The sequence below is a fragment of the Mustela erminea genome, chromosome 5 (assembly GCF_009829155.1).
Source record: "Mustela erminea isolate mMusErm1 chromosome 5, mMusErm1.Pri, whole genome shotgun sequence".
Classification (NCBI taxonomy): domain Eukaryota; kingdom Metazoa; phylum Chordata; class Mammalia; order Carnivora; family Mustelidae; genus Mustela; species Mustela erminea.
The window spans coordinates 136450726-136476369 of NC_045618.1; the positions used below are offsets into that span (position 1 = coordinate 136450726).

The 25644-nt window shown below is 41.4% G+C and overlaps 1 protein-coding gene across 2 annotated transcripts in view; it reads right to left on the minus strand.

Moving 5' to 3' along the window:
* Window positions 1-2744: 2744 nt before the first annotated feature.
* BTBD7 (BTB domain containing 7) overlaps window positions 2745-25644 on the minus strand; it is an 80343-nt gene continuing 57443 nt past the window's right edge. For both annotated transcript variants that reach the window (XM_032345108.1, XM_032345107.1), the window contains exons 4-11: window positions 24897-25105; window positions 23305-23380; window positions 19718-19878; window positions 16289-16432; window positions 14755-14944; window positions 11925-12103; window positions 10004-10450; window positions 2745-8037 (exon numbers count right to left, since the gene is read on the minus strand). In XM_032345108.1, coding sequence (XP_032200999.1) covers window positions 7222-8037; window positions 10004-10450; window positions 11925-12103; window positions 14755-14944; window positions 16289-16432; window positions 19718-19878; window positions 23305-23380; window positions 24897-25105 — 2222 coding nt within the window. In that variant the 3' untranslated portion in view covers window positions 2745-7221. The remainder of the gene's footprint in view (window positions 8038-10003; window positions 10451-11924; window positions 12104-14754; window positions 14945-16288; window positions 16433-19717; window positions 19879-23304; window positions 23381-24896; window positions 25106-25644) is intronic.

Below are 25644 nucleotides of genomic sequence, written 5' to 3' on the forward strand. Positions count from 1 at the left end.
AGCCCAAAGCACATTTTGGGCCTCATCTTCCCAAATCTCTGAGCAGCAGCCTCTGGCTTAACTTTTGAGGACAGGTGGAACTGGTCCCTAATCTCTTACCTGTGATTAACTTGAAGAGGTAATACGTGCACGTGACTTGAAAACACAGCTGGGACAAAACACGTACAGTTAAGCCCCTGCCTGATGACGGTGCCCCTCGAGGCCGTTCTGGGAGCGTTTGCACTGGTCCTCGGGGACGCCTGCAGGTCAGCGAGAGTGTACTGCAGACCTCCCTTGTCTTCTCCACCAGTGGGAGCATCCGTACGTGTTGTTTTGTATTTCACTTCTATATTCTGAAGATCATATACCCTGCTTTTAAAGGGGTGGCCTTCGGGGAGCCCCGCACTGCTGCTTTCCTTCTACCTGGTTGGCCCTTGGCCAGAGGCTGCCTCTAGCTGAACTGTAAGGGTTGGAGTCCCTCCACGTTGATTCCTAGGCCTTCTTTTCATCGCAAACCTTTCCCCGAAGCCCCGCTATCTACGCCCAAGGCTTTCCACGCCAGCACCCTCAGCTTAGACACCCAAGCTCCTAGCTGGCACCCGATGGCCAAGTGCACACGCCCACCTTTAACTCCGGTCTTTCCGCAGACCTGATTTCTGCTTTCCCCGCGCCCAGCAGGGGCTGGAGCCTGTAGCTGTACCTCCTTACTCAGAATCGTATTCTAAGGCCTCGTCATCTGTTGGCGGTCGCGGCTCTTCTCAGGAAGGCTGCACCAGCCTCCTGCCTGGTCTCCCGATCCACTGCAGCTCCCCCTCAGTCCAGGAGTGCGGAACACACACCTCTGATCACCTCCGGCCCTGCTTACAACTCGGCAGCTTCCTATTGCTGTTAGGATCAAACCTTGCAGCCCACTCTATGGGGGCCCGACATGCCTCGCTCCCGGGAACTTGTTTCCTCGGTGCTGGGCCCCTCCTGCTTCAGGCTCAACCACATCCTCCTGGAAGCCCTCCCCTGAAACCCCCTCCTCTCTGCCCTGTGGGTCTCACTTTCCCTTGACCTGTGCTCTGCAGGTCCCTTCCACATTGTCTCCCGATCCCAGGCACAGTCAGCTACTGCCTTACGTCTGGCATAACCCAGTGTCTTTTATTCTTCAACACCCTCAAACTGTTATGCGCAGGACTGTGTCTTGTCTAGTACGGTCACCCCAGGACTGAGCCGTCAAAAGTTCCTTCCTGCATGAAAACATGTTTGTGGAACAAACGAATGTTGTGCTTGTGCCCAGCTCCACCCCTGCACATGGTGCTCCCCCTGCCTGGGCCACCAACCTTTCTGGGGTGCAGTACAACTTCCACGGTTGAGAACTCGGGCCCCGGAGCCACACTGCCTGGGTGTGAGCCTAGGCTCTACCGATGTATTGGGTGCACGACCTTGGACACGTTACTTGATGTTTCTCTGTGCTTTGGTTTTCTCCCCTGTGATAAAACGGCACTAAGAATAGTATGTGATTCACAGGATTAAAGGCAATACTATCTAATTCATTGATGAGAGAAAAAAAAAGTGCGTGGCATTGAATCTGGCATATATTTCTCCCCTTACTCATTCCTGAGCCATGTCAAGCCAGTCCTCCCCTTACCCGTAATAACGTCCTACTGCTCTACTGCTTTGTTTCTGGGACAAAAATCATTTCTGGTGAGAGTCCAGAGTTTCTGAGAATCGGTATCCTGTTGGCTCTGTCCACTGGGAAGATTGGGCCCGAGAAACAGTCCTCAGTGCACTGAGGAAAGGTAAGGCCTGACATGGCTGAGGAGCTGGCCTGCACCCACGGTCCCAGGGGTCACCTGCAAGTACAGGAATCAACACTGACTTACTCAATTTTCTTTTTCAGGGTTTTAAGAAGCTCACATACAAAAAAACCGTTAGGGCGCCTGGGTAGCTCAGTTTGTTGGGGGACTGCCTTCAGCTCAGCTCATGACCCCGGAATCCTGGGATCGACGGGCTCCCTGCTCAGTGGGGGGTCTGTTTCTCCCTCTGACCCTCTCCCCTCTCACGCTCTCTCTCTGAAATAAATAAAATCCTTAAAAAAAAAAAAACCAACCCTTAGATTTTTTAATCTTGAGAGTCCACAGTTAAACCCAAGATGGTTACAAAATACAGAGAATCACCTCAGTGAGACGAGGGGGAGAGGCTAGAATGGAACTAATTAGTGAAATGATTAAAATTAAAAAAAATGATAATGATTTTACAGCGATCGAAAAAAATGGAAATGAGAAAACTTTCTACTTTGCATGTTTTTTCAGAAGCCTAGACTAGATCATGACTCGCTCACCCTTCCGAACTGAGTGAACCAGACTGAGTGTGAAAGAGGAAAGGAGCTCAGACACATGGAGACCTGGGGATCTTGGGGCGCATCTGGGTTCCTCGCAGCCCGACCCCAGCGCCTGGCACCCTCCAGGGTGGGACCACCTGGGCGGGATGCAAAACTCCCTTTGGAGACCCCAGTAAGTAACTCCCGGCTAAAATTTGTAAATCTCTCAGAAGTGTCTTAGTGAAATAATAGAACATAGTAGAAAAGAACGAACCTGATTTAGATGAAAATGCGGTATTTCCAAGAAAACCATAATAATTTTAAACAGTCCCTGGTTAACTGAAATCCGGGAAACAGAGGGGAAGTTCACCTAGAATTCCTCCCTTACAGAATACAGTCGCCTCTATAATCGAGGACTGCATGCTCTAGGGCTGAAACAGACTATATCCAACTCAGCAGGTTCTATACAAGCCATTTATTGGAAATGCCAACTATATGTAGGATAAAGTCAGTGCTACATGCTTATCAGTAACAGTAGAAAAATAGAACCAGTGGAAACCTTTGTACAACCGTAATGATACTCAAAAGAGAAATGTATCGTTTTACAATGCTTCACACAGACGAATTCAAGTTTGGAGGTACCTAAATAAAAATACTATATATTTCTTTAAAAAACACTATGTACAATTGAAGCGTAAACAAGTTTTACAAAGTACTGGTTATGCAGGTTGTAGAAAACACTTGCATAGGACATGAAATCAGTTTAAGAAAAATTTCTGAGCCTTTAGCATTGAAGGCACTTGACTTTATACCAGTAACAGCACAACCACAAGAAATGCAGTGTTGTACAAGATACCACCTCTCTGCGGACAGATGTGGTACACAAACAGCAAGTGGGGTTCAGGGAACGTTACCTTTCAGCCACCCCATCTAAGAGCAGGGTTCCATACTACCTGCCCACGGAACCCAGATACACAGTCACGTGGAGGTACATCATGAAGCTTCCAGAGCTTATCGTGTCTCTTAGAACTCACGTAAACACACAAACACGAGAGGTTATTTTCAAGACACACACTTGCAAGGAATCTTTCTATAGAAATAGCCACAGCATTATAATATTCAGAAGAATGTGGAAGATTGACACATGGTCTTGAGGGTTTTCTGAAGGAAAAAAAGAAATCCCAAGACTTGCCAATAAAACAATTACATAACAGCTATTGCAATCTATAGGACAAAACGACAACTTAACATTTCATAAAACATTGTTCATACAACAGTGTTAATGGAAAATAGTAAAATACCTTTTAGTGTGTGACGTAACGCTTTTAGTCAGGTTATGTGTAATGAGGTTTGAAAGTAAACCACTTAGTAGACAAAGTAAACCATTGCAGAACCGGGAATAGCACCCATCACTGCTGCTTTAATAGTAACTTTCAACAGAAGGCTGAAAGTCAACCAAATAATAATTAAAAAAAAAAAAAAAAAGAAGTCAAATAAACATTTCCCTTTGAGTTCATTCCTAAGGTAAAAACACGAATGCTTCAGAACTGCAAAACAAGTGCTTCATGAAACACGTTTCCCCCTGAAAGGCAGATTACACAAGAAAATCCCTATTTTGCTGTGTAGTAACTGAGAAGTGTCCCCCTTCCTCTGCAGAGACCATCGTGCTTCGAGGTCAGCCGTGAGTCCCCGTGGCCCCCGCTGCCCCCCGGCACGCTCTGCAGCCTCACCCACGTTCACATGAACAAGGGCTGCCCGCCGCCAGGATGTGAACAACCAGTCAAGAGAAAACCCAACACGAGGTGGCAATTATAGTAATAAGATTTGTTGAGGACGCAAAATCAAGAATTAGGTAAGGTTTCACAGAGAGCTCTACAAAAAGATTCAAATATAAAGAACTTGTTAAAAATCCTTAAAATCCAACTGGTTCTGGAAATGCCAGGAGAGCTTAGGTCTAGGGGCGTGTGCCTAGGAGCTAATGGGGCACAGGAGGAAGGCCATGGTGCGTGGAAAACGGAAAAAGTTGCTTTTCACCGAAAGTTTTTGCCTTTCGTGCTATTTCTTTTCGAGTCACAGGTGACTCTGAACTTATCCACCAAAATCACAAAACTAAAACAAAAATATAAGAAGAGGACCATCAGCATCTAGAAGAAACATGGATCTTCTCTTCCTGCTCCAGAAGCGAAAGGTAATTCTCGAAACCGCGGCATGGCGGGCACCGAAGGTGGCGATTGTCTCACGGCCTGATTGTCTGTGGCCTCGAGAGGAGATCTGGTATTTGGAGATTTGGTTCTCATGAAATTTCTAAACCGAGAGAATTGCGAGGTCCTGGGGCCTAAATTTTATATTATACATACTTTTTTTCCCCTAAGACCAATCTTACTCAGACTTCACATTTATCTTAGCACAGCATTAACAGAATTTTAATGCCCAATAAGCACTTCAGAAGGTCGGAGAGGTGGGTTCCAAAGCCAGAGGCACACAGCTATTCACTCTACCCTAGCCACCACACTTCACAAGAGACAGCTGAAGGCCACTGACGCCTACCCTAGCACACACAAGCCACACCTGCTTACCCTCTGCAGGTCACACCAGTCCACCGCCCCACAGATTAAAGCAAGTTCCTCTCTATACACAATTTAGTCAGATCGGCTACTAAATTCTTAAAAGCAAACTTCATCAATTAAAGTAGGAACAGTGGCCACTTATTTTTATGTTTGGGGGATATGAAAGAGTATTTAATAAGTTTTCAGGAAAATGACATCAAACAGCTCTTGTCTGACATTTTAAAAAATACAGGTCAGAGATGAGAAAGCTTTTTCCCACCCAAATCAGCTCTTCTCACCCTTATTTCCAGTACCAGCACAGTACAGCCTGAATTCAGAATAGAAATTTAGAACTATATCAAAATAATTCATGTCGATACATGTATATAAATACACAGGGAGGAATATGATGGAATTAACAATTTTTGTTTCTGAAGAGAGTGACTGAAGTTGGCTTCAAAAGACACCATCATCTATTATAAAGAGTCAACCCTCCTAAAAATGAGCACAGAGTCCTTATGTTTTTCTATCTTTAAAAAAAGGAGCCTCAAAGGCGATGCCAGCCGACCTCCCAGGGGACGAGCATTCGCCCCGGGAGGCCTGGAGCTCAGCACGCAACACCACCAGCGCCGACGAACACGCGAGCAGCAGCTAACTAGGCAGGCAGAGCGCGGGGCAGCGGTGGGCCGGTGTATGGAGACAGACTGACATGTTCCCCGTCTCTGAGACTACCTACTGTTAGGATTTTTTAAAATGTCCGATTATTCCTGAGTGTATATCCACAGGGTAAAGTAGGAAAGACTGTAAAGAGAAACTACAGCTACGGGAGAAATCAGAGTTGTTGGCGCCCAATAGAAACCTCTTTACTCAAAAGTGCATGTAATTCATTTATATGGTAGCTTGTGAAGGCTCCCGAGCCCTGCATAGTTTTCGAGTGAGTGTGAGTGAGTCATAGTTTTATATATATATACAGACATAGAAAAGAGGCTCCCGGACATCCTTCACATGACGGAAGGCTCGGCAAGGCCCTTTTCTTCTAAGTGCTACGGCTGTGTGTGTACGTGTTTGTAAAAATACAAAGTGAATGTTCAAATAATGTTGAAGTGATTTAAAAACTCAAATACTAATATATTTACATTGGAGAGTAAGAAAAAAAACAGTCCTTAGCTCACACATTGCCCTTCCAAGGGAGAGGATCTTAAAAGATCCCATGTGCTCAGTGGTTCAGTAAAATCCCAAACCAGCGTCCCCAGTGGAGTTCAAGTAGGACATGTAGTGTTTCACTGGGAAAAAAAAAAAAAAAAAAAGGTTTCTTTTTCTTTTTTTGGTGACAAAGGATTATGCGTTCTACAACACTTTTAGGACACCAAAATTCAGACAAACTTGGAAGAACATTTAAAAGAAAACGTAGGCTTACAAACACCAAATGACATCCGTAAGACTGAAGCCCTTTTGTTTTTTTTCCCACAGAGAGCAAGACAGCTGAAGGCAGCAAGCAGTCCTTTCCCGTCTCAGCTGGAGAGTCGACGCTCAGAACCAGAAATCCCATCGGGCAATCTTTAGGTTACTTTGCTATTTCTGCTGCCTCAGGATTCCAAGAAATCCAATGTCTCGAGGACCTCAGCTAGTTCTACGCTAACGCACGCTACCAGCATCGGCAGGATTCTGACGGTGCCCACACACCGAACAGAGTTACCGCTTCAGCCTGGGCACAAAAGGCTTTGCTCCTTTCAGTTCTTTACTGACCCAGAACATGTAGGATCCTGACCGGACTCCCGCTGGAGGAATGAAGACCAGCTCCCAAGACTTGTTAAGGAAGAATGATATTAGACTTATGGAGATCGAGCAGGAAGATTTCTGAACTAAAACAATTACCGAAGAGAGAGGAGCATTTTGATGTGCTGTTCTTTGGAATTTCTATAATTAAAAAATAAGCACAGAACTATTTCATAAGAAAATACATCTTAGTGTGCAGTCCGATGCACGTGGAAACTGGTAGATGAAAGGTAAAATGCAAAAAAGTATGAAAATACGGTTCCTTTAAATGTGGCAATAAAGTTTGACATACTGATATAAAATCAATACCGATAAAATAAATGTACAAGTGCAAAAAAATCCCATCATTTGTAAAGAGGAGAAAAAAAAGTGCCAGCTTGCTTGCTCTTAAAAATGCTTCCCCACACAACTGTTCAAACACAAAACAGACAGATGCAGCATTCAAAAGAACCCTCGTAGCATGCCACGTCTCATAAACATGTATATACAAAAACTAGAATAAAATAATGTGAAACTGAGTTAGCTGGCATCGAGAAACTGGTCTCTAAGTTGTCAGGTTACATCGTAAAATGGGATGTTTCACATCTCAGGCACAGACGACTTGGAAGGTTGCTCTCAGAGGGCAGACTTCTTGTAGAGGAAGTCTGGCTTGCTGGGTGACCTCCTTCCCCTGCTTATCGAATCTTCCCGTTCTAAATCGGTATTTCGCTGAGCTCCGTGGCCCAGGGACTCGCTGTCCGCCAGTCTCCTACCGGATCTCTCTTCCGGAGCTTCAGAGCTGCATGCGGGATGTGAGGGTCGGTTGGGGGTCAGCCCGAAAGTCAAGTCAGTTTCTACTGCTGTCCGTCCCCTGACGTGGGCTGGACCGTTGCCAACATTTTCTGGGGCTGCCAATGGAAAGTCTGACCGCTGGGGTGGTTGCTCAACAACATCAAGGTGGATTGGTTCGTTCTTTTGTCTGTGAGGATGTCCGTCAGGGGAAAGTGGATATTCTCTCCTAGCTTCTTCCTGCTTTTTAGGAGAGGTCTGGCTGGGTAGGTAGGCTGACTTTAAGCCACTTGGTGATGCCTTACTGTGGCTATACAAATCCGGACCGAAGTATCCACCTTGCGAAGGGGAAGGGGTGCGTCTGCCAGGAGCAGGCGTTGAAGGTCTGCAAGCAGCATTTGAGAAGTCATAGAAATCCGGATATTCCTGCTGATTTTCTCTAGCATCGACTTTTTGCTCTAGTGTGTGTTTCTTTCGAGACGTGTGTGTATGCCGCTGTGGAACACATGACAGATGCTGGGGAGGCGCTGGTCCTACTTCCGAAACAGACTGGCTTAGTTCTGTGTCTACAGCCAGTTCTGGAAGCCTCCTGTCCTTGAGTGACAGTGTGGACACACCCATGGCGATGTCTGGCATTAGATCATTTAGCACAGGCTGTGTACACTGCAAACAGAGATAAGAGAAGGGAGGTTAAAAGAAAAAGGCCCAGGACTCCCTCTTTGTACAAGTGATGTTCACTGGTTTTGCTTCCTCATTATAAAAGTGATACAGGCTTATTTTTAAGAATAAGTACCTGCGTGTCTCAGTCAGTTAAGGGTCTGACTTTTGATTATGGCTCAGGTCGTAACCTCAGGGTCATGGGATCAAGCCCCATGTCGGGCTCAGCGCAGAGCCTGCTTGTCTCTCTCCCTCTGCTTCTCCCCCCTCCCCTGCTTGCTTGCATGCTCTCTAAAATAAACGCATTTTTAAAATCTTAAAAAAAAAAAAGAATGGTTACAATGCATAAAATCATAAAGGCCAAAATCCCCAAAACCAAACAAAAAACCCACTAATCTTCCCTACTGAGATAATTACTGTTAACATTTTGAGGTATTTTTCTCATTTTTTTCCCTCTGTTCATATATTAATTTTCATAGAATGTAGTACATACGTAAGTCTGTCACTAAATTTTGAGATTGCTACTTAAATTACCGCATACTATTGCATTGTATTGCTGAATCATGGCTTATGTAGCCATTCTCCCACTGCTGACATTACGGTTGTTTCCAATTTCTCATTATTATAATTAAGACTATAATGGGGTGCCTGGATCACTCAGCTGGTTGGTGGAATGTGTGACTCCTGATCTCAGGGGTCATGAGTTGAAGCCCTGTGGTGGGTATAGAAATTACTTAAAAATAACATCTTAAAAAAAAAAAAAAAAAAGACTGCAATGAACATACAAATAAATTACCATTAAAGGGAATTTTATTTAAAATAAAAAGTAGTAGAACTTTTGAAACTGGGGTACTGACAACAAAGCCAATAGGATGGAAATGTGGCCTATCAAACACTACCAATCTCTGTTGTTTTTTCTTTTTTAAGGGGCTGGAGGGGGGCAGCAGGGAGAGTGGGTAGAAGGGTCTAAGGTAAGGAAGGATCATAATTTGACCCCAGGGGTACACTAGTCCACAGTGTCCAAAAAGTCACATTTTAATAAAGATCCCCTGAACTAATCTCTGTATCGTTTGCTTTTCTATTGAAGACCACTGATGATGTGTGAACGAGCAGGAAGGCTTAAAAATCACTACCGTTGGGTTGCCTGGATAGCTCAGTGGGTTAGAGCCTCTGCCTTCTGCTCGGGTCATGATCCCAGAGTCCTGGGATCGAGCCCCGCATCAGGCATTCTGCTCAGTGGGGAGCCTGCTTCCTCCTCTCTCTCTCTCTGCCTGCCTCTCTGCCTACTTGTGATCTCTCTCTGTCAAATAAATATATAAAAATCTTAAAAAAAAAAAATCACTACTTTTTTTTCCCCAAAGGTATTATATAAACAGAAATTCAATCTCTAATACAATGCAAACCCGACCCAGGAGTTCTTGCTTAGTTTACTAGCTACTGCCGCCAGCTACGGCGCCTCCCAGTCAGACGGGTGCTCTGATGCAGCAGCTTGCCAGGCATCGGGTCTGATCATCTGTCCCTTTTCTGAATGGGGAGTCTTCCGCCACTGCTCCCGACAGTATACACAGCTATAAGTAACTTCCCCTTCCCGGCCCACCAAAGCATTTGGTAGAAGAGTAGATTCTACAGAAATGAGGGCAGATTCTAGACCTGTGCTTGAATGGAGCATCGCAAAACTGCTAACATCCATGGGCACTGCCTAGCGATGCCACCCTTTCTGAGTACCTGCAATGAACACGAAGACAAGGAAGGTAGCAACTACCCCCGCCGCATACCCCGTGTCTTCCCAGCGCCCTCACTCTGCTCCATTTTCCTTCTCTCTCTTTCCACAGCCCCGCAGTCTAAGCTTCCAGCTTGTCGGTAACACTCCTGGGCACTGCTGAGTCCCCGCAGGGCTCCCGGGGTCAGGAAAATGGCTTCTAATATTCCAGGAACATTTTATTTTAGGTCAATTAGTGAAGTGCGAACTTACCACTTGTTTCTCACATGCTGCTGCTGCTGAAGGGGCGGCGGCGGCGGCCACGGCCACGGTCTGTCTCCCCAGTCCTGTGGTGTTGGTGCAATCAGGTGCTGCTGCTTTAGCACCTGGCAAGTAGACTGGAGGGGGCCCGGCTTTAGGGGCCGTTCTGGAGTGAAACAGGGAATGATTACAGGGATAGGAGAACGAACGTGAAGGGTGCTGGCTGGGAGGTCTTTGTTTCCAGCCTGTTTTGAGCTGGTTATGGATTGGAGTGGCTGGGGGGTGATATGGAGGCGGTGGGGGGGGCAAGGGTGGATGGAAGGCCACAAAGGAGTCCAGGTCTGTAAACATGGTTTCTGCCGTGGGGGTACTGTTAACGCGACATCTCCCAGACTGTCTCATTGTCAAGAGTGGACTTTCATCCCCGAAACGTTCATCCGGAAAGAACTTGTGAGGATTCTAAGGAAGATTTAAAACAAACAAACAAACAAACAAAAAGGACATTAGCAAATTTCCTAGATAGAAATTTAGAGGCTGAGAGCATTAAGTGAGATCCCAAGAAAACCAAATTCAACAAGAGTAAAAGGCAGAATATATTCCCCTAGGCCAGAAGCCCAAGAAAAAATTACTTTAATAAAAGCACAGAAGGATGTAGTTGAGGCTCTCCAGCCTCTCATAGGACCATCAAGGAGAGCTGCATAACTAAATATTCCAGCAAGCAGGCCGGTAATCTCTTGCAAGATTATGTGATAATGCAAAAGCAGGAAACAAAACCTAATTCAAATGTGTCTTTGCGGAGAAAATAAAATTAAGTGCCAAAGGAAGAAATGGCATACAAGTGAGGATCCTCCTTGAATTTTCTGACGCAACATCTACTCTGTCTGAAATAAAAACTATAAAATACTCAATCCTTTCCTGTTACATGTAAATCAGTATGATTAGTATTTTGATAAACATTATATAACAATACTTAACACTTTTAACGAAGATACAATTTAGAATGGCAAAAGGGCAAGAAATGAATAGAAAACAAGACTCTATTTCAGGGATGGAAACCACGGCAAAAAATGAAAATTAGAACCAGCCTGCCAACACCACACCGCTCTCCCCTTTGAAGACTCAGGCTAAACAAGCCTGGAGTCAGTGGCAAAAAAAACTCAATCACTTGACCAGACAAAATTAAATTTTATTTTAGGCTCTGATTTCACGGCTGTGAACGGACTACTTTGCACGTTCTTCCTTCATTGCAAAACCGATGCTACAGCTCTGGTACTTGGTAAGAAATGAGTTTTTTCCCCTGCTCGTTAAAAAAAAAGAAAAGCATTCATTCCCTGATTCTCATGCTTAGAGGATTTGTAACATTGTGCAAAAAATGTCTTCTCAACTGGAGGAGGGGAGAAGTGGCAGAAGGGCATCTGGCACATAGGTCAAGCCCGTCATACTCCACAACCTGAGATCTAGAGACCCAAAGAGGGACAGAGAGCAGTGGAGGGTCCGAATTTTCTACTTCCTCTTTCATCTTTGATAGGGACGCACACCATGAACTTTCAGTGGGCCTGTTAGGCATAAGAGACACAGCTGCTTCCACACGGGACCTCTTATCTTCACAACATCCACTCTACTGGTACGAAACGGATACTCGGAGTGGTTGGTCCAAGTTAACTAACTGATAAGCAGCAGAGCCAAGATGTAAATTCAACTCTCCCTCCAGAGTCTGTGCACTCCGTCTACCCTGCACACAGCCTCTCCTGGGGGCGAGGTGGGGGTGTGTGGAGATGGAGTGCTGCGGACTGGACTTCAGCTATCACAGACCCTCGACGCAGCAAAAGGGAATGCACTAAGAAACAGACGCACGCCGCGAGGGCTCCTTGAGAGATCTGAAATTCTGTCTGCATGAGGATCAAGGTTCCTGTTTCACCTAGTCAAATCCCACCTGCAAGAGCTCGGCGGCAGCGTCCGCGAGACCAAACTCTCTTAAGACTCGAATTTGAATTTCGTAGCTGACCGTGGCGCCTTCCCCACAGTTGAGTGCGTAGGCTCTCTGCACTTGCTCGGTGTGCCGCAGCTCCTGCAGACGTCTGACCATGTCTTTCATAATGAGGAGACGAGGAACTGAAAGAAGAAAACGTTGGTTCGCAAAACACCGGAGCTGCATGCAAGACCAGCCACCGAGCACAAGGAAGCACGCATGTGTTCTGCATTAGAATCTTCTTGTACATTTGTTGATAGCTTTTTAATTTCCTGGGAACAGTAATTTATTTGCTGCCTAGAGAAGGGGAACCCTGAGTGGAGTCTGGAAAAGGGAGAGGAAACCAGGCAGGTAAAAAACAGAGAGTGAAAGCATGTGTCTCAAGCAGAAGGACCAGGCACATGTCAAACAGGCAGGTGACACACAGCACGGCACGAGCAGCCGGCCCCACTAGTAGCTGAGGGTTCAGAGGTACAAGCAGGAAGAGTATGAAGAGAGAAGGTGAGAAAGATGGTCAGAGCAGATCACGAATGACCCTAAATGTCACGGTAAGAACTGACACTGTATCTTGGGTACAACAGGAGTTGCCTGTGCCGGGGAATGACGGGATGAGAGCAGAGCAGTGAGGTAGTCAGCGTACTCTGAGAGCAGGGTAAAGCAGGGTTTGGCAAACTACAGCTGGGAGAGTGAATCTATCCTGCCTCCTGGTTTGTAAATAAAGTTTTACTGACACACGGCTACACCCACTTGTTTCGGTAGCGTCTGTGGCTGCTTCTGATGGCACAGTTGAGTAGCTGCGATGGGCACTGCAGAGCCATCAAAGCCTAAAATATCTACATAACGGCCCTCCAAGAAAAACGTGCTGAGCCCTGGTGTAAACGCCAGAATGGGAGTAAGGGTAGAGGCAGGAGCAGTTAGGAACCTGAACTAAGGCTGTAGCGGGGGGGCTGGGGAATAGGTGACACCATCTATATATAAATGTCTAAGAGACAAACTGCCCAGACTGGCCACCGGCTACGATTTCTGGGGAAAGTGGAGCTATCATTTACTGAGCGCTTAACTTTGTGCCTGGCGAACTCCTAAGCATCTTACTCATGGTACTTCCTCAAATCTTCCTAACAACCCTAGAAAGGAGATATTATATCCCTTTTGTAGGCAAGGAAATTAATGCTCAGGGAAGCAGGTTATTTTGTCAAAAGTCACACCAAAAAAGTGGCAGAGCCAGGACATGAGCCTTACTGGCGTCTTCTCCAATAAGCTATATGGCTTCCTTCAGAGCGAGGTGAACAAGGAAGAGGGAAGGATCAGAAAACACCAGAACAGGACGAGGCCTTGTTAAGCAAGACAACAAAGACGCCTTATTTTTCTGAACATACTTAATTGTGAACACTCTGGGCTTTTTAGGTTTAGTCCTAAGATTAAATTATGCTGCTATTCAATTGTATTAACTCAAGCTGATAAAAACTGGGCCAATGACCCATAGCTTCAATATTCTGCACCAATCAGCTCCAGTAATATTTCTCTTCCCACGGTTGTCCAGTGTATACTTTAAAGAAATGATGGGCAGTATTTTGTCCGTAGTGGCCAGATCTGTTAAGGCCAACAGTCGATTAGACATTAGTCCCAGAATAAAATGTACGTGTTCAATTAAAAGTTCTGATATTCTTTTATTTGTCCTTAATTGAAACAGACATTTATAAACAGCAGATGAATGGTGCCATTTCTAACAATGCCATAGTTCTCTGATGTTTTTAAATCTTGAAGTAGTAACTGGCTAGAGCTATAGAGCTATAAAATTTCTGACCTCCAGATCACTATGGATTTTCTTACCTTAAAAACTGACACTTGAGTCCTTTGGATAAAATCAACATTAACGATGCTTAGAAAATTTTGGACATAACAGTTATATCTCTAACTGTGGGCAATTTCCTCAATGTCACGACAGAAGCCTGTGCTACAACAGAATTCACAGAGCAGATTCTGGGAAGCTGGATGGATCTCTAGGAAACCAAGAGCGATGATCACATTTGGGAGCACATGTCTAGACTCAAACATACAAATTTAGAACTCTCCTGAAAGAGTCTTATGTGAACAATGCTTTTACAGTGATGAAAAATCTGAATTCTGTTGAACTAGGGGTTCTCAACAGGAAGTGATTTTGCCCCCATAGAACACATTTAGCGAAGTCTAGAAACACAAAAATGATTCCAAAAGGTTGTCACAAAGGAGCGTGTGTGTATGTGTGGGTGTGCATGCTTGTGCGTGCTACTGGCTACTAGGTATAGGCCCAGGATGCTGTTGAACACCCTTCAGTGCACAGGACAGCCCCCCCAACAAAGAATTGTGTCAAGACGCCCAAAGTTGAGAAACCCTGGGCTAACTGGGAATCTGGACATACCTGTTACTGGAAAATAAAATATGAAACCAAAAAACCTAGCTTATTAAGTATTAATTCTTTAATGAGAACAATGCATAATGGATATTGGAAAGTGGAAAGAATTAGCACATATAAAAAGGCTACAAAAATGATCAGATTAGGGACACCTGGGTGGCTCAGTCGTTGGGCATCTGCCTTTGGCTCAGGTCATGGTGTCAGGGTCCTAGGATCGAGCCCCACATCGGGCTCCCTGCTCAGCGGGGAGCCTGCTTCTCCCTCTCCCACTCCCCCTGCTTGTGTTCCCTCCCTCACTGTGTCTCTCTCTGTCCAATAAATACATAAATAAATCCTTAAAAAGAAAAAGGGATCAGATTTTTCATTTAAATATAAATGTCTGACAGAAGGCTGCCGTCTCACCTGGAATTTCATTGGCTACGACTGAAGGAGGGCTTGACTGGTGACTGCTGATCTGCTGGTGGCTCATCATGTGACAGCACTGTGGCACTGCGGTGTTGACCATGTAAAGCGTGTCTGGCACGTTGGACATTCTAACCATTCGCAAACGCACAAGATCTGTTTGCTCCACCATCATCTCATCCAGCACTGACTGAAATAACAGGTCCGTATTAACTCATCTCTGTAAATCATGTTTGGGCCTTCATCATATAAAATGGGAATTAATTTATTGTTTTCAGTGCATGAAGCTTAAAATTAATAGTGAAAGGAGAAAGAACCCCTACCTCTTTAATTTTTAAAGAATCTTTCTGTATCATCTTTGGAAAGAAATAAACATCTTCCAATTGTTTGCTTTTAATTAAAGTATTCGAAATTTGAAGGAAGATATAAAATTAGTCAGAAGGAAATTATACCTAAAGTTACTATAAAAACAATCTGTACATTGCTAAATATCAGATCCAGCAAGAAATGCTCAAAATACAAAATACTGAAGATCAATTTTAAATTCAACAGAGCTATATATAAACCCAATTGTTAAGTTAGTTTCAGATGAATCTCAACAAACCACAGGATGGCCAAAATGATGTAATGTATAAATCTTTCCCACATTTCCCGGTGGCAATTTTCTACTTAAGTCTGGGGTCAGCTGTCAGGGAATAGGGAAGTCCCAGGAGGAGTATTTGATTAGCTCCCGGCTGCCCCATTCTGAGGGAGCAGAATACAGGGTCATTTATTACAGACCTTTTATCACCAAAAGCCTTTGGTAAAAGCCTCTCCTAAGCTCTAACAATCAAAATGAGAAAAAAATTAAGGTAACTTAATTCTATACCGAAACACAATGTTTTGCCGTTAATTTGTTTCATTAAACTTAATGGTGATTTCTGACTTTCAAAGAGTTAGTCAGTTCCTCAAAAGGCCATCCCAAAGTTCTAATGGCCAGATACAGCTAATAAACATCACAGATTCCATTTTCACATTACCATATTTTCTTGGAGTTCTTCGTATTATAATATACAATTTACTTAACAAGCCTGAAATTTTATCTTAGTTTTGTGCACTTATTCTAAAACTAAACATAACTTCCAACGATCAGCCATTACAGTAACACATTATAAGAAACCATGTCATTTCTCTACTTTAAGAAAGACAAAATGTGTGCAATCTTCCTTCAGAACATTTTTCCCATCTTGAAGATCACGAAATACTATTATTTCAGTAAAATTTATTTTTTTTCCCCAAATTAACAATTTGCAATGCAACTAAGAGGAGAAAAAAGTAAAATGCAATTCAACATGACCTAAGTTCTAAGAACATGCTTGATAATTAAACATTTCAGACAACTACTCCCGTGAGTAGTTAAACTAGAGTTTACTTTCACCTTCCCTATTACTGGGTATTTAGGCAATTTCTAAATATGTTTACAATACCAAAATGAGTATCTTTGTGCTTATAGTTTGTAAAATATACTCTAATATCTTAAAATGATTTTCATTACCTTTGCTTCCTCCACATAGGGAGAGAACAGTCGAGGACGAACATATATTCCAGCATTTTTTTGCCGTAACCAGGCATTTGATTTTCCACCTTCTGTTGCAGGAAGCATATCCGATGGAGGAGTACTAATCAAGCCTCTTTTCATCTTGAAAAAAATTATTTTTTAGATGAACTAGAGATTTGTGTAGACCTAGGTTACGACTAAGATAAAAAAAAAACTATACCTATAAATCATGAAAATTTAGGAATATATGTGAAATTTCAAAGTACTCCAAATGTTTAAGAATATTTAAAGGATTCAGCAATAAAAAGGTACTATAATTCACCACTTTCCTCTATACAGAGGAATGATACTTTTAAAACAAGAGCTATAGTAATTAAAAATAGGATGAGCTGGACTAGTTTTCAGAACTTTTAATGAAAACCAATTTCTATTTTTTTCCCTTACTCATCTAGAAACGGATTCCATCTCCACCCGAGACAAAACAAGAACATCTTCTTGGGCCTGTATCTATAGTACAAGGATGCAGGCTGTCTGCCTGGTGGTGAGGGACAAGGAGCTTTAGGGGAAGCAGATGGGACACAAATCCCTAATTCCCATTTAACAGCCACGTGACCATGGACATGTCCTTTTATCTGGACCTCACTTTAAGGGCTCCCAGATGGCCCTGGACGGGACACAGCATGACTAACTAAATGTGGTGGCCCTGTTGTTTTCTTGTCTGTGCTAGGAGAAAATAAAGCAAGCACCTACAGCTTGTTTAGGTGGTTCTAAGGATTAATGATGGTAATGCAGGTAATGCACTCAGCACGTACCACACACCAAGAGTGTTTTATGCTTAACAGCCATTATTAGCAAACTTTCACTGGGGACTTCTGGGTGAACCATGGAATTAAGAACAGAGATATGTATTTTCTAAGTCTACTAAACCAAAGTTCTAAATTATTTTTCTAAACCAAATTCAGGGCTCAATTAGGTTTATGTTCCAGGTTTTGTTTTTTAAAAGATTTTACTTATTTATTTGAGAGAGAGCATGAGAGAGAGAAATCTCATGTGTGCACAAACAAGCAGTAGGGAGGGGCAGAGGGTGAGGGAGAAGCAGGCTACCCGCTAAGCACGGAGCCTGATGTGGAGGGGCTCGATCCCAGAACCTTAGCCAAAGGCAGATGCTTAACCGACTGAGCCACCCAGGCACCCAGTTAAAATTGTTTTTAACTAATAAAATACAGCCTTAGATAGTATTTAGAAAACAGAGAAAAACTCCCAACTCTAATCTACTCCAACTGTAATAATGCTTATATATATTTCCTGCCAGTCTTTTTCAAATGGATTTTTACATAACTGAATTCTAGAACACATAAAAATGCATTATTTTGTATTCTTCTTTCTGAAATTATATTCTATCATTAGCATTTTTTGTGGTGCTATATTACCCTTTATAACCACTGTTCAGGGCAGCAAAATATTCTGTTGAGTAGTTGTACTATAGTTTAGTTTATTTTTTCTGTTGTTACACATTTAAGTGGTTTCCAAATATTTAAGGACTATGCTACTAATGTATCAGTTATAGTTCACCTATGGGGTGGTAGTATTATTTCAAAAAATACTGACTTAATAGGTGAAAAAAACAGTAACTTACGGCTTTGTTTTGCCTTCTTTGGTGTGTGTGATTACTAGTTAAACTGAACATTTTTTCTAATCAGAAGTATAATAAATATATAATTATTTTCTTCTACTTTTTCCATGTTTCAACTTAATATTTAATTCTGTAATCTAACAGGATTAATTTTGTGTGCAAGTGAAATGAAGGTTTAACTTTAAAGAAATTCCCTCAGCTCACCAGTTAGTCCAGCACCACAATGATTCACTGATTTCTGACAGATTATTATATGTTTAATTCTTATATAACTAATAAGGGTCTTTTTCTGGGCTATTTTGCCTTGCCTGTTTTGCTAGCATTACAAGTTAGAGTGGTGGCTTTTGGTTTGTTTTTTTTTTTAAAGCAAGCTCTAGGCCCAACATGGGGGTCTGAACTCAGGACCCTGAGATCAAGAATTGTGTACTTAACCAACTGAGCCAGACAGGCTCAGACACCCCTAGCGTTTTAAAATACATTTTAAAGATTTTATATATTTGAGAGATTGAGCAAGACAGCACAAGCAGGGAGAGAGGCAGAGGGAGAGGGAAAAGCAGGCTCTCTGCTGAGCAGGGAGCCCAAAGTGGGGCTCGATCCCAGGACCCCAGGATCATGACCTGAGCAGAAGGCAGACACTTAACCGACTGTGCCACTCAAATGCCCCTTAAAATATATTTTAAATTCTGGAAGAGTTATCCTTCCTTCATTATGTTCTCTTTAGAGAACTTAAAAAAGATTCTTATCAAACAAACAAATGAACACTGGCGGTGGGGGGGCGGTGGAGAAGAAAACCAAGAAACAGACTCTTAACTACAGAGAACAAACTAATGGTTACCAGCAGGGAGGTAAGATGGGGGATGGGTGAAGTAGGTGCTGGGGATTAAGGAATGCACTTGCCACAGGCACTGGGTGTTGTATTTAAGTGATGAATCATGAAATTCCCCACCTGAAATGAATATTACACTGTACTTTAACTAAGTGGAATTTCAACAAAAACTTGGAGAGAAAATAAACAAATACATAAATAAAGCACTTGTACACAATGAAAAAATTCTTATCCAGTTTTTTCCAGATGACTTATGTTTCTTTTTTTTTTTAAATTTTTTATTTTTTATAAACATGTATTTTTATCCCCAGGGGTACAGGTCTGTGAATCGCCAGGTTTACACACTTCACAGCACTCCAGATGACTTATGATTCTGAGCAGCTAAAAAAACTATGATGATGTCTATAAGCATTGTTTTAAAGTTATAAACCAATATGTGTAGAAATAATACTTATGTATTTATTTTTCACATCCATTAATTGAAGAATTCTATTAGCTTAAAAAATTCACTTGACAAAACTATGAACGTAATATAATCAGCTCCATTAATTTTTAACTGAAATACGATCATAAGATTCAGTCACCCTTTTCACATTGAACCAATCTCCTTTTTTGTTGATTTATTGCTGTGTTTGAAAAGTCTCCAGAGGTAATCTCCACCCTTTCCTTTTTGAATAGGATCTACTTGATCTCACTGAAAAGTGGCTGAAGTGACTCCCCCTAGATGATCTTCTTGCAAAAGTTAAGACGCTATACCCACTGAACTCTCACTCACCGGACCTTTACTTGGGCCAGTGATCAGCACAGCATGGCCCAGAACACAGATCTGTCTCTGTCCTCATGGACTTCACATTTTACAGTACTCTATTAGTAGAAATTATGTACAATGTTAAAAAAAAAAAAAGATAAACCTGTACATTTTGGTGCATTATCTTTTAATGAGAGATAAATGAAGAAAGGCACTTACTGCATCACTTAGGACTTCACTGTTAATAGGTAAGATGTGTTCAATTCGCACAAATGGTAAGAGAGAAGAAAGGATCTCTCTAAGCTCTTCAATGTCAAGGTCTCGTCTTTTTACGCCTCTTCTGTTCACACTATGGGCAGTGCCACTCAGTAAGTTTGGCTCTATGAGACAGAAAACAAAAATCTTCAACCAAATCCAAATTTTCAAACTTTTTCCTCTAGTACACTTTTGGTAACATGCTATATACTTAAGTACATCTGCTTTAAAAAGGATTATAAATTATTTTTGTGTCTTAAGTTTACTTACTAAAGATCTTCTTTGACAAAGACAAAGCATGATATCAACAGTAGGATAACTTTTTTTGATTGTTTTGCATTAAAAAATAAAGAATTCTTTTCCACATACTAACTCAAAGGAGAAAAGATGACAATCTATTAAAATCTAGTTTGACTAAAGGCTTCTTAAGCTTTCTAACTGCTGTGACCAGTTTTTAGTACAATTAAGGCATTACAGAGCAAGTGGCATTCGTTACTGTGTGTTATCAGTATACTCACTAGGCTACCATGTTTACCAGCAATTTAGTAAGATACTAATTACCTGGTATCTCAAGCAGCAAAACTTAATGTGTACTGTATTTAACTTTTTGTGATAGTCTCCTAAATTTCTATAATACGGGATTGTTGCTGCATAAAACTGAACACTTAGATCTCTGACATGCAATATATTCCCACTGTCTAGGGCAGAGAGTAAAGGTTTTCTTCATTAGGTATCAGTGCAAGAAGATCTGAAGTACATATAAGCTTATAAACATTGAGTGGAAAAGAGAAATTACTAAAATTTTGGGAACCTTTAATCATATCTATAATCTAGGGGACACATATATATATATATATATATATATATATATATATATTTTTTTTTTTTTTGCTGTATTTTTTTCTTAAAAAAAAAAATCTTTAAATTCCTAAATATAAGTGCTATATTTTTTGCAAGCACTCTATAGGCAAATAGGCATTTCCCTTAAATCATGTGATAGACACATGGAGAGAGAGAGAGAAGAAATAATTGTTTTTTTTGAGAAGCTAAGCTTTTTCTGGCATCATTCAAGACAAAATTATTGCAAGCATGTGGAAAAGGGTAATTTTCTCTTGCCTTGCTATGATTTGGCTTCATACTTACACAAAGCGCTGCTTTTCAAAAAAATTTTCCCCTTAAAATAGTGGCATCCTGTTTTCAAATGAAATCTTATATAAAACTTCCAAATATGTAACAGGTTAGGGCAGAACCTTTTTATGAAGGTGACAAAAAAGCATAGCCTGAGGTGCTTTGGTTCCTCCTCAACCCTGGGGAAGAGCCTTCTGTTCTAATCCCATCAGGAAACTATATATTTTAAAGGAAATCTTATCAAGGATGCTCATTATTTGCCCAAAATAAACATGACACTCCCTCATTACCAACCTTACATCAGTGAACAAGCCTATGGCCTATAAGAATTAGGTAGCATTATATAGAATTAATTCTTGTTGGAGTAGTCCTATTCCATAAGGTCAGTATAAACAATTAGCAAATACTGAACCACTGCTCCTATGAGAAACACAGGGTTAGGCTCCTGTGAGCTTCTGGTCACAACAGTTTTATCAGCCTATGAAGACATAACCTTGTTTTATGTGTTTCTGTTTAAAGACACCTTATTATTATATATTGTTGATTCACGAACACTGCACTCATAGCCAACAGCACTGTCACTCTTTTTTTTTTTTTTTTAAAGATTTTATTTATTTATTTGACAGAGAGAGAGATGACAAGCAGGCAGAGAGAGAGGGGGAAGCAGGCTCCCTGTCGAGCAGAGAGCCCGATGCAGGGCTCGATCCCAGGACCCTGAGATCATGAACTGAGCCGAAGGCAGCGGCTTAATCCACTGAGGCACCCAGGCGCCCAGCACTGTTACTCTTATCTGAATAAGCTTACTTAACTCCTAGTTTCTGTGTAAGGGACATCACAACCTTCCTGTGCTTGGAAATATCATACAGCACTAAAAGTTATAATGGGAGGCCAGTTTGATCAGTAAGATCACCAAAAAAACAAAAAAAAAAACCCCAAAGCAAAAAACAAAACAAAAAAAACCAAACCCATAAAATATGGAAAACATGACACTATTTTGAATGGACTGAAAATGGACACTTTGTTTGCAGTATGAGAACTGATGTAAGAAGGCAGACTGTCACCCTGTTCCACCTGAAGTTGAGAACACGAGCATCAGGGGACTCAAATATTTTTTTTGTCATTCTGAACATGTCTGCAATGGACCATGAAAGTAACGTGGGTACTGATTTGGGGGGGGGGGCGGTGGAAGTAAATTTTAGCAGGTAGGTGAATTTGCAAATACAGAATCTGCAAATATGGAAAGATGGTACACTGGCATTTCAAAAAGTCCCAAATTAACATCAGTGGCTTTAATATTAAAAACAATTTACATCTTAGAACTGCTAAAAGCTTTTTTTGTAGGCCATGGAGAAATAAATTAGCAGGAGAAATTAGATGTTTTGAAAGGCAGGTTTAGCTTGAAATTTTTATTATCTTGAAATGTGACAGAACTCAATAAATGCACTAAAAATTTATCATTGACTTGAACCCTTTAAATAGGTGAGCTTCATGATATGTAAAACAGATCTAAAAAGCAATCAAAGAATGACAGGAAAGGAAAACCTGTATTTAATTTTTCTGATTAAAATGTTTTGATAAGAAATGTTTTGATTTGGGCTTGCTGTATGGAGAACACAACATTCTATGAGGGAAGGAGCATTATAAGATCAGTCTCCAGCTCTTCTGCAATATTCCCAGTTGGAAGTCATTCAAAAGCATTATTTTTCTTTTACCTTTCACAAAATTTAAAAATAAACAAATGGGCTTTTTTGGGGGGTTACTAGTCATATATTTTTAATTGCAGTAAAGCTGATATAACATAAACCTCATCATTTTCACCATTTTATTTATTTATTATTTTTTTTAAAAAGATTTTATTTATTTATTTGACAGAGAGAGATCACAAGTGATGGAGAGGCAGGCAGAGAGAGAGAGAGAGAGAGAGAGAGAGAGAAGCAGGCTCCCTGCTGAGCAGAGAGCCCGATGTGGGACTCAATCCCAGGACCCTGAGATTATGACCTGAGCCGAAGGCAGCGGCTTAACCCACTGAGCCACCCAGGCGCCCCTCATTTTAACCATTTTAAAATGTACAATTTAGTCAGTGGCTTCTAGTATATTTAAAATGTTATATGTACATCACCACTATCTAATTCCTAAGCATTTCCATCAAAAATACGCTTTAAATGAAAAATTTCATTCTAATACTTCTATAAATCAGTAAACATTATTAAGCACATAGATAACATGAAAAGTACCCTTTTAAAGTTGTAAAATAGAATTTTCTGGTATACTTATTTCTAACAAAGTATACCTTCTCCACTAAAGGATGTTATGGACTGTGAAAATTTCTGTTCTCACCAGGCCATAGTGGTTATCGTTGAGATGGACGCACAGCATGTCTCCGGACAAAAAACTTACAGTACAAGCTAACTTTAGGAGCTTACCTCTGTCAGCTATTCTTTTCATCAACTGATGCTCACCCCATTTAATCAGATACTTAAGGATATCTTGTTCACTTGCCTAGAATAAGAAACGGTTAATTTTAGTGAAATTAGACAAATGGCAAATTTCATTACTCACTTTTCCTAGGTCATAATGTACATGCAGTGTGCAACCCAACACCTTTTCCTCTCCACTGGCTGGCTGAGCTGTTCCACAAAAGCTGCAGCCCACCAGCAGCGAACACACGACCGCTTCGTATGTGTCCAGTAACCCATCTCTCAGTACCAACTAAATTTTTTACTCTTGTTTTCACCTTTATTTTTTCTTTTTCCTATTCTCTTTACCTATTTTAAACTTATTTTATTCTACTATATGGTCTCTATACAGGTGCCTTAAATTCTTCCTGGGACAAGGTAGAGATAAATCGATGTAAATAAAAGTATATAGATACCTAGCGATTACGATCTCCTGCAGGAACAGAAAACACAGGTATAGCAACTTGTTTTGGCAGAGACACTACACTCTGCACAATGTATGCTACTGACTGGTGAAGGGCCCTTCCAGCAGTCTGTGAAATGGCAAGGTGCCCTTCATTTCTTTGTACTTTACTGAAAATCTCAGTGCAAATCTAGGCTGCTCTCCAAGGCTTTTACTTTCTAAATAGAAATGCAAAGCTTTCTAAAGACAATAATCCGAGAGAACTGACAAATCCTAACCCCCATAATGCACTCCGTCTGGATCAGGACAATGAAACGAGGTTAATGAACAGAGATCCTAAATAAATCAAATCCAATTACAACAACATTTGTACTGCAATCAAAGCACAGATGCTAAGTGGATTATTTAACTCTTCACTGAATTTCTCACTGGGATGGAAACATTTTATTATTTTCCTAGTACAAACAGAAATAGGTAATGACTCAAAGGGTTTATGTTTTTATAACATTAAAACTGTTGTATAGTTTTTGCCATAAAATTCATACAACCAATGGCAAACTAATTCAACTTGAGCATATGTTACTTGAAAGTATTTTTTGTAATATTTTAAATTTATTGTTAGTTTAAATTACCAAATTAGATTGACATATAAGTCAATGACAGAAGAATTTGCTAAAAACTACGGATTAAAAATTAGTTTAAAACAGTATTATATTCTGATAAGACAAACACACTGAGTTTTTATAAGCATTTGAGTAGATTAGAAATTGAATACTATTCTTACTTTGTGCTGCTTAAGCTACTGTCTACAGTCTAAGTATCTGACAATCCACGCAAAACAAGAAATTGTTATAGTCAATTAATGGAAGCCAAGACAATCTCTGTTGGAATATGCTTCTGACCTTGCCTACTGGTATATTTATTTACTGCCCCAACCCCTTTGGTGTAGCTGGCTGGGACCTGGGCTTGTTCACAATGTTGAGTCATAGCAGCAGGTGCATGAAGGGCCAGAGAGCCAGAAAGCTTTTCCTGTACAAATCTGAAGAGGGCATCCCTGGGTGGGCTGATCTCCCAAATGGGAGAAAAAAAGAGTGTAGGTGGGTTTCCCGGTGCACACATGGATGGCAGTGAATCTGACAGGTATAGAAATGATTACCTGTAGGTAGTCAGACTGGGTAGCAGTGAGCAGATGGTCTTTGCTGAGTTCATAAAAAACATCCGAAGTCATGACCTGGGAAAATTCCTCACAGAGGAAATGTAAAGCTTGTCGATGCACCCATTTAGAGCCATACGGATGAGAGCTCCACTTGAGGATGGCAATTAAGGTATCTAGTGAGATGTTCTCAGCAATGATATCCTCACAGCCTAAAAGAGAAGGTAAATACTTCTTAAGATTAGTCATAAATAATACTTACGGAACATCGGTACGTTAGACACTGTGCTTAAAAGTAGCAGTAATAAACAAGAACAAGGAGATAAATAAATTTCATGGAAATCACCAAGACCTGGAGGGACAGGGTAACAGCAGGTAACAACAGACTATGACATCTACAGGAAATCTGCTGTTCAGTAGAGACAGATCCATAGAAAGGGGCAGAGAATCCTCACAACTGTTTAAGAAAACAAGTATCTGTGCAAATCCAACAATTTAAGTAAGACACGATAGTGGAGAGCAGTGGACCACAAGGCAAAGAGAAGGTAGAAATGACACAGTTGTGGGAACTGGCCAGTCAGAGAAAGGCTAAAGATGGAAAACACAGTTCATGACACACTGGATGACATGATCAGGACCAGCTCAATGGATGGGTGGAAAACGAAGGTGAAATAGAACCAGGAAAATCAGAAAGTTCTGTATCTCAGTGGAATAAAATCAACTGCACAGAAGAAGATGCGCGAGCTAACTT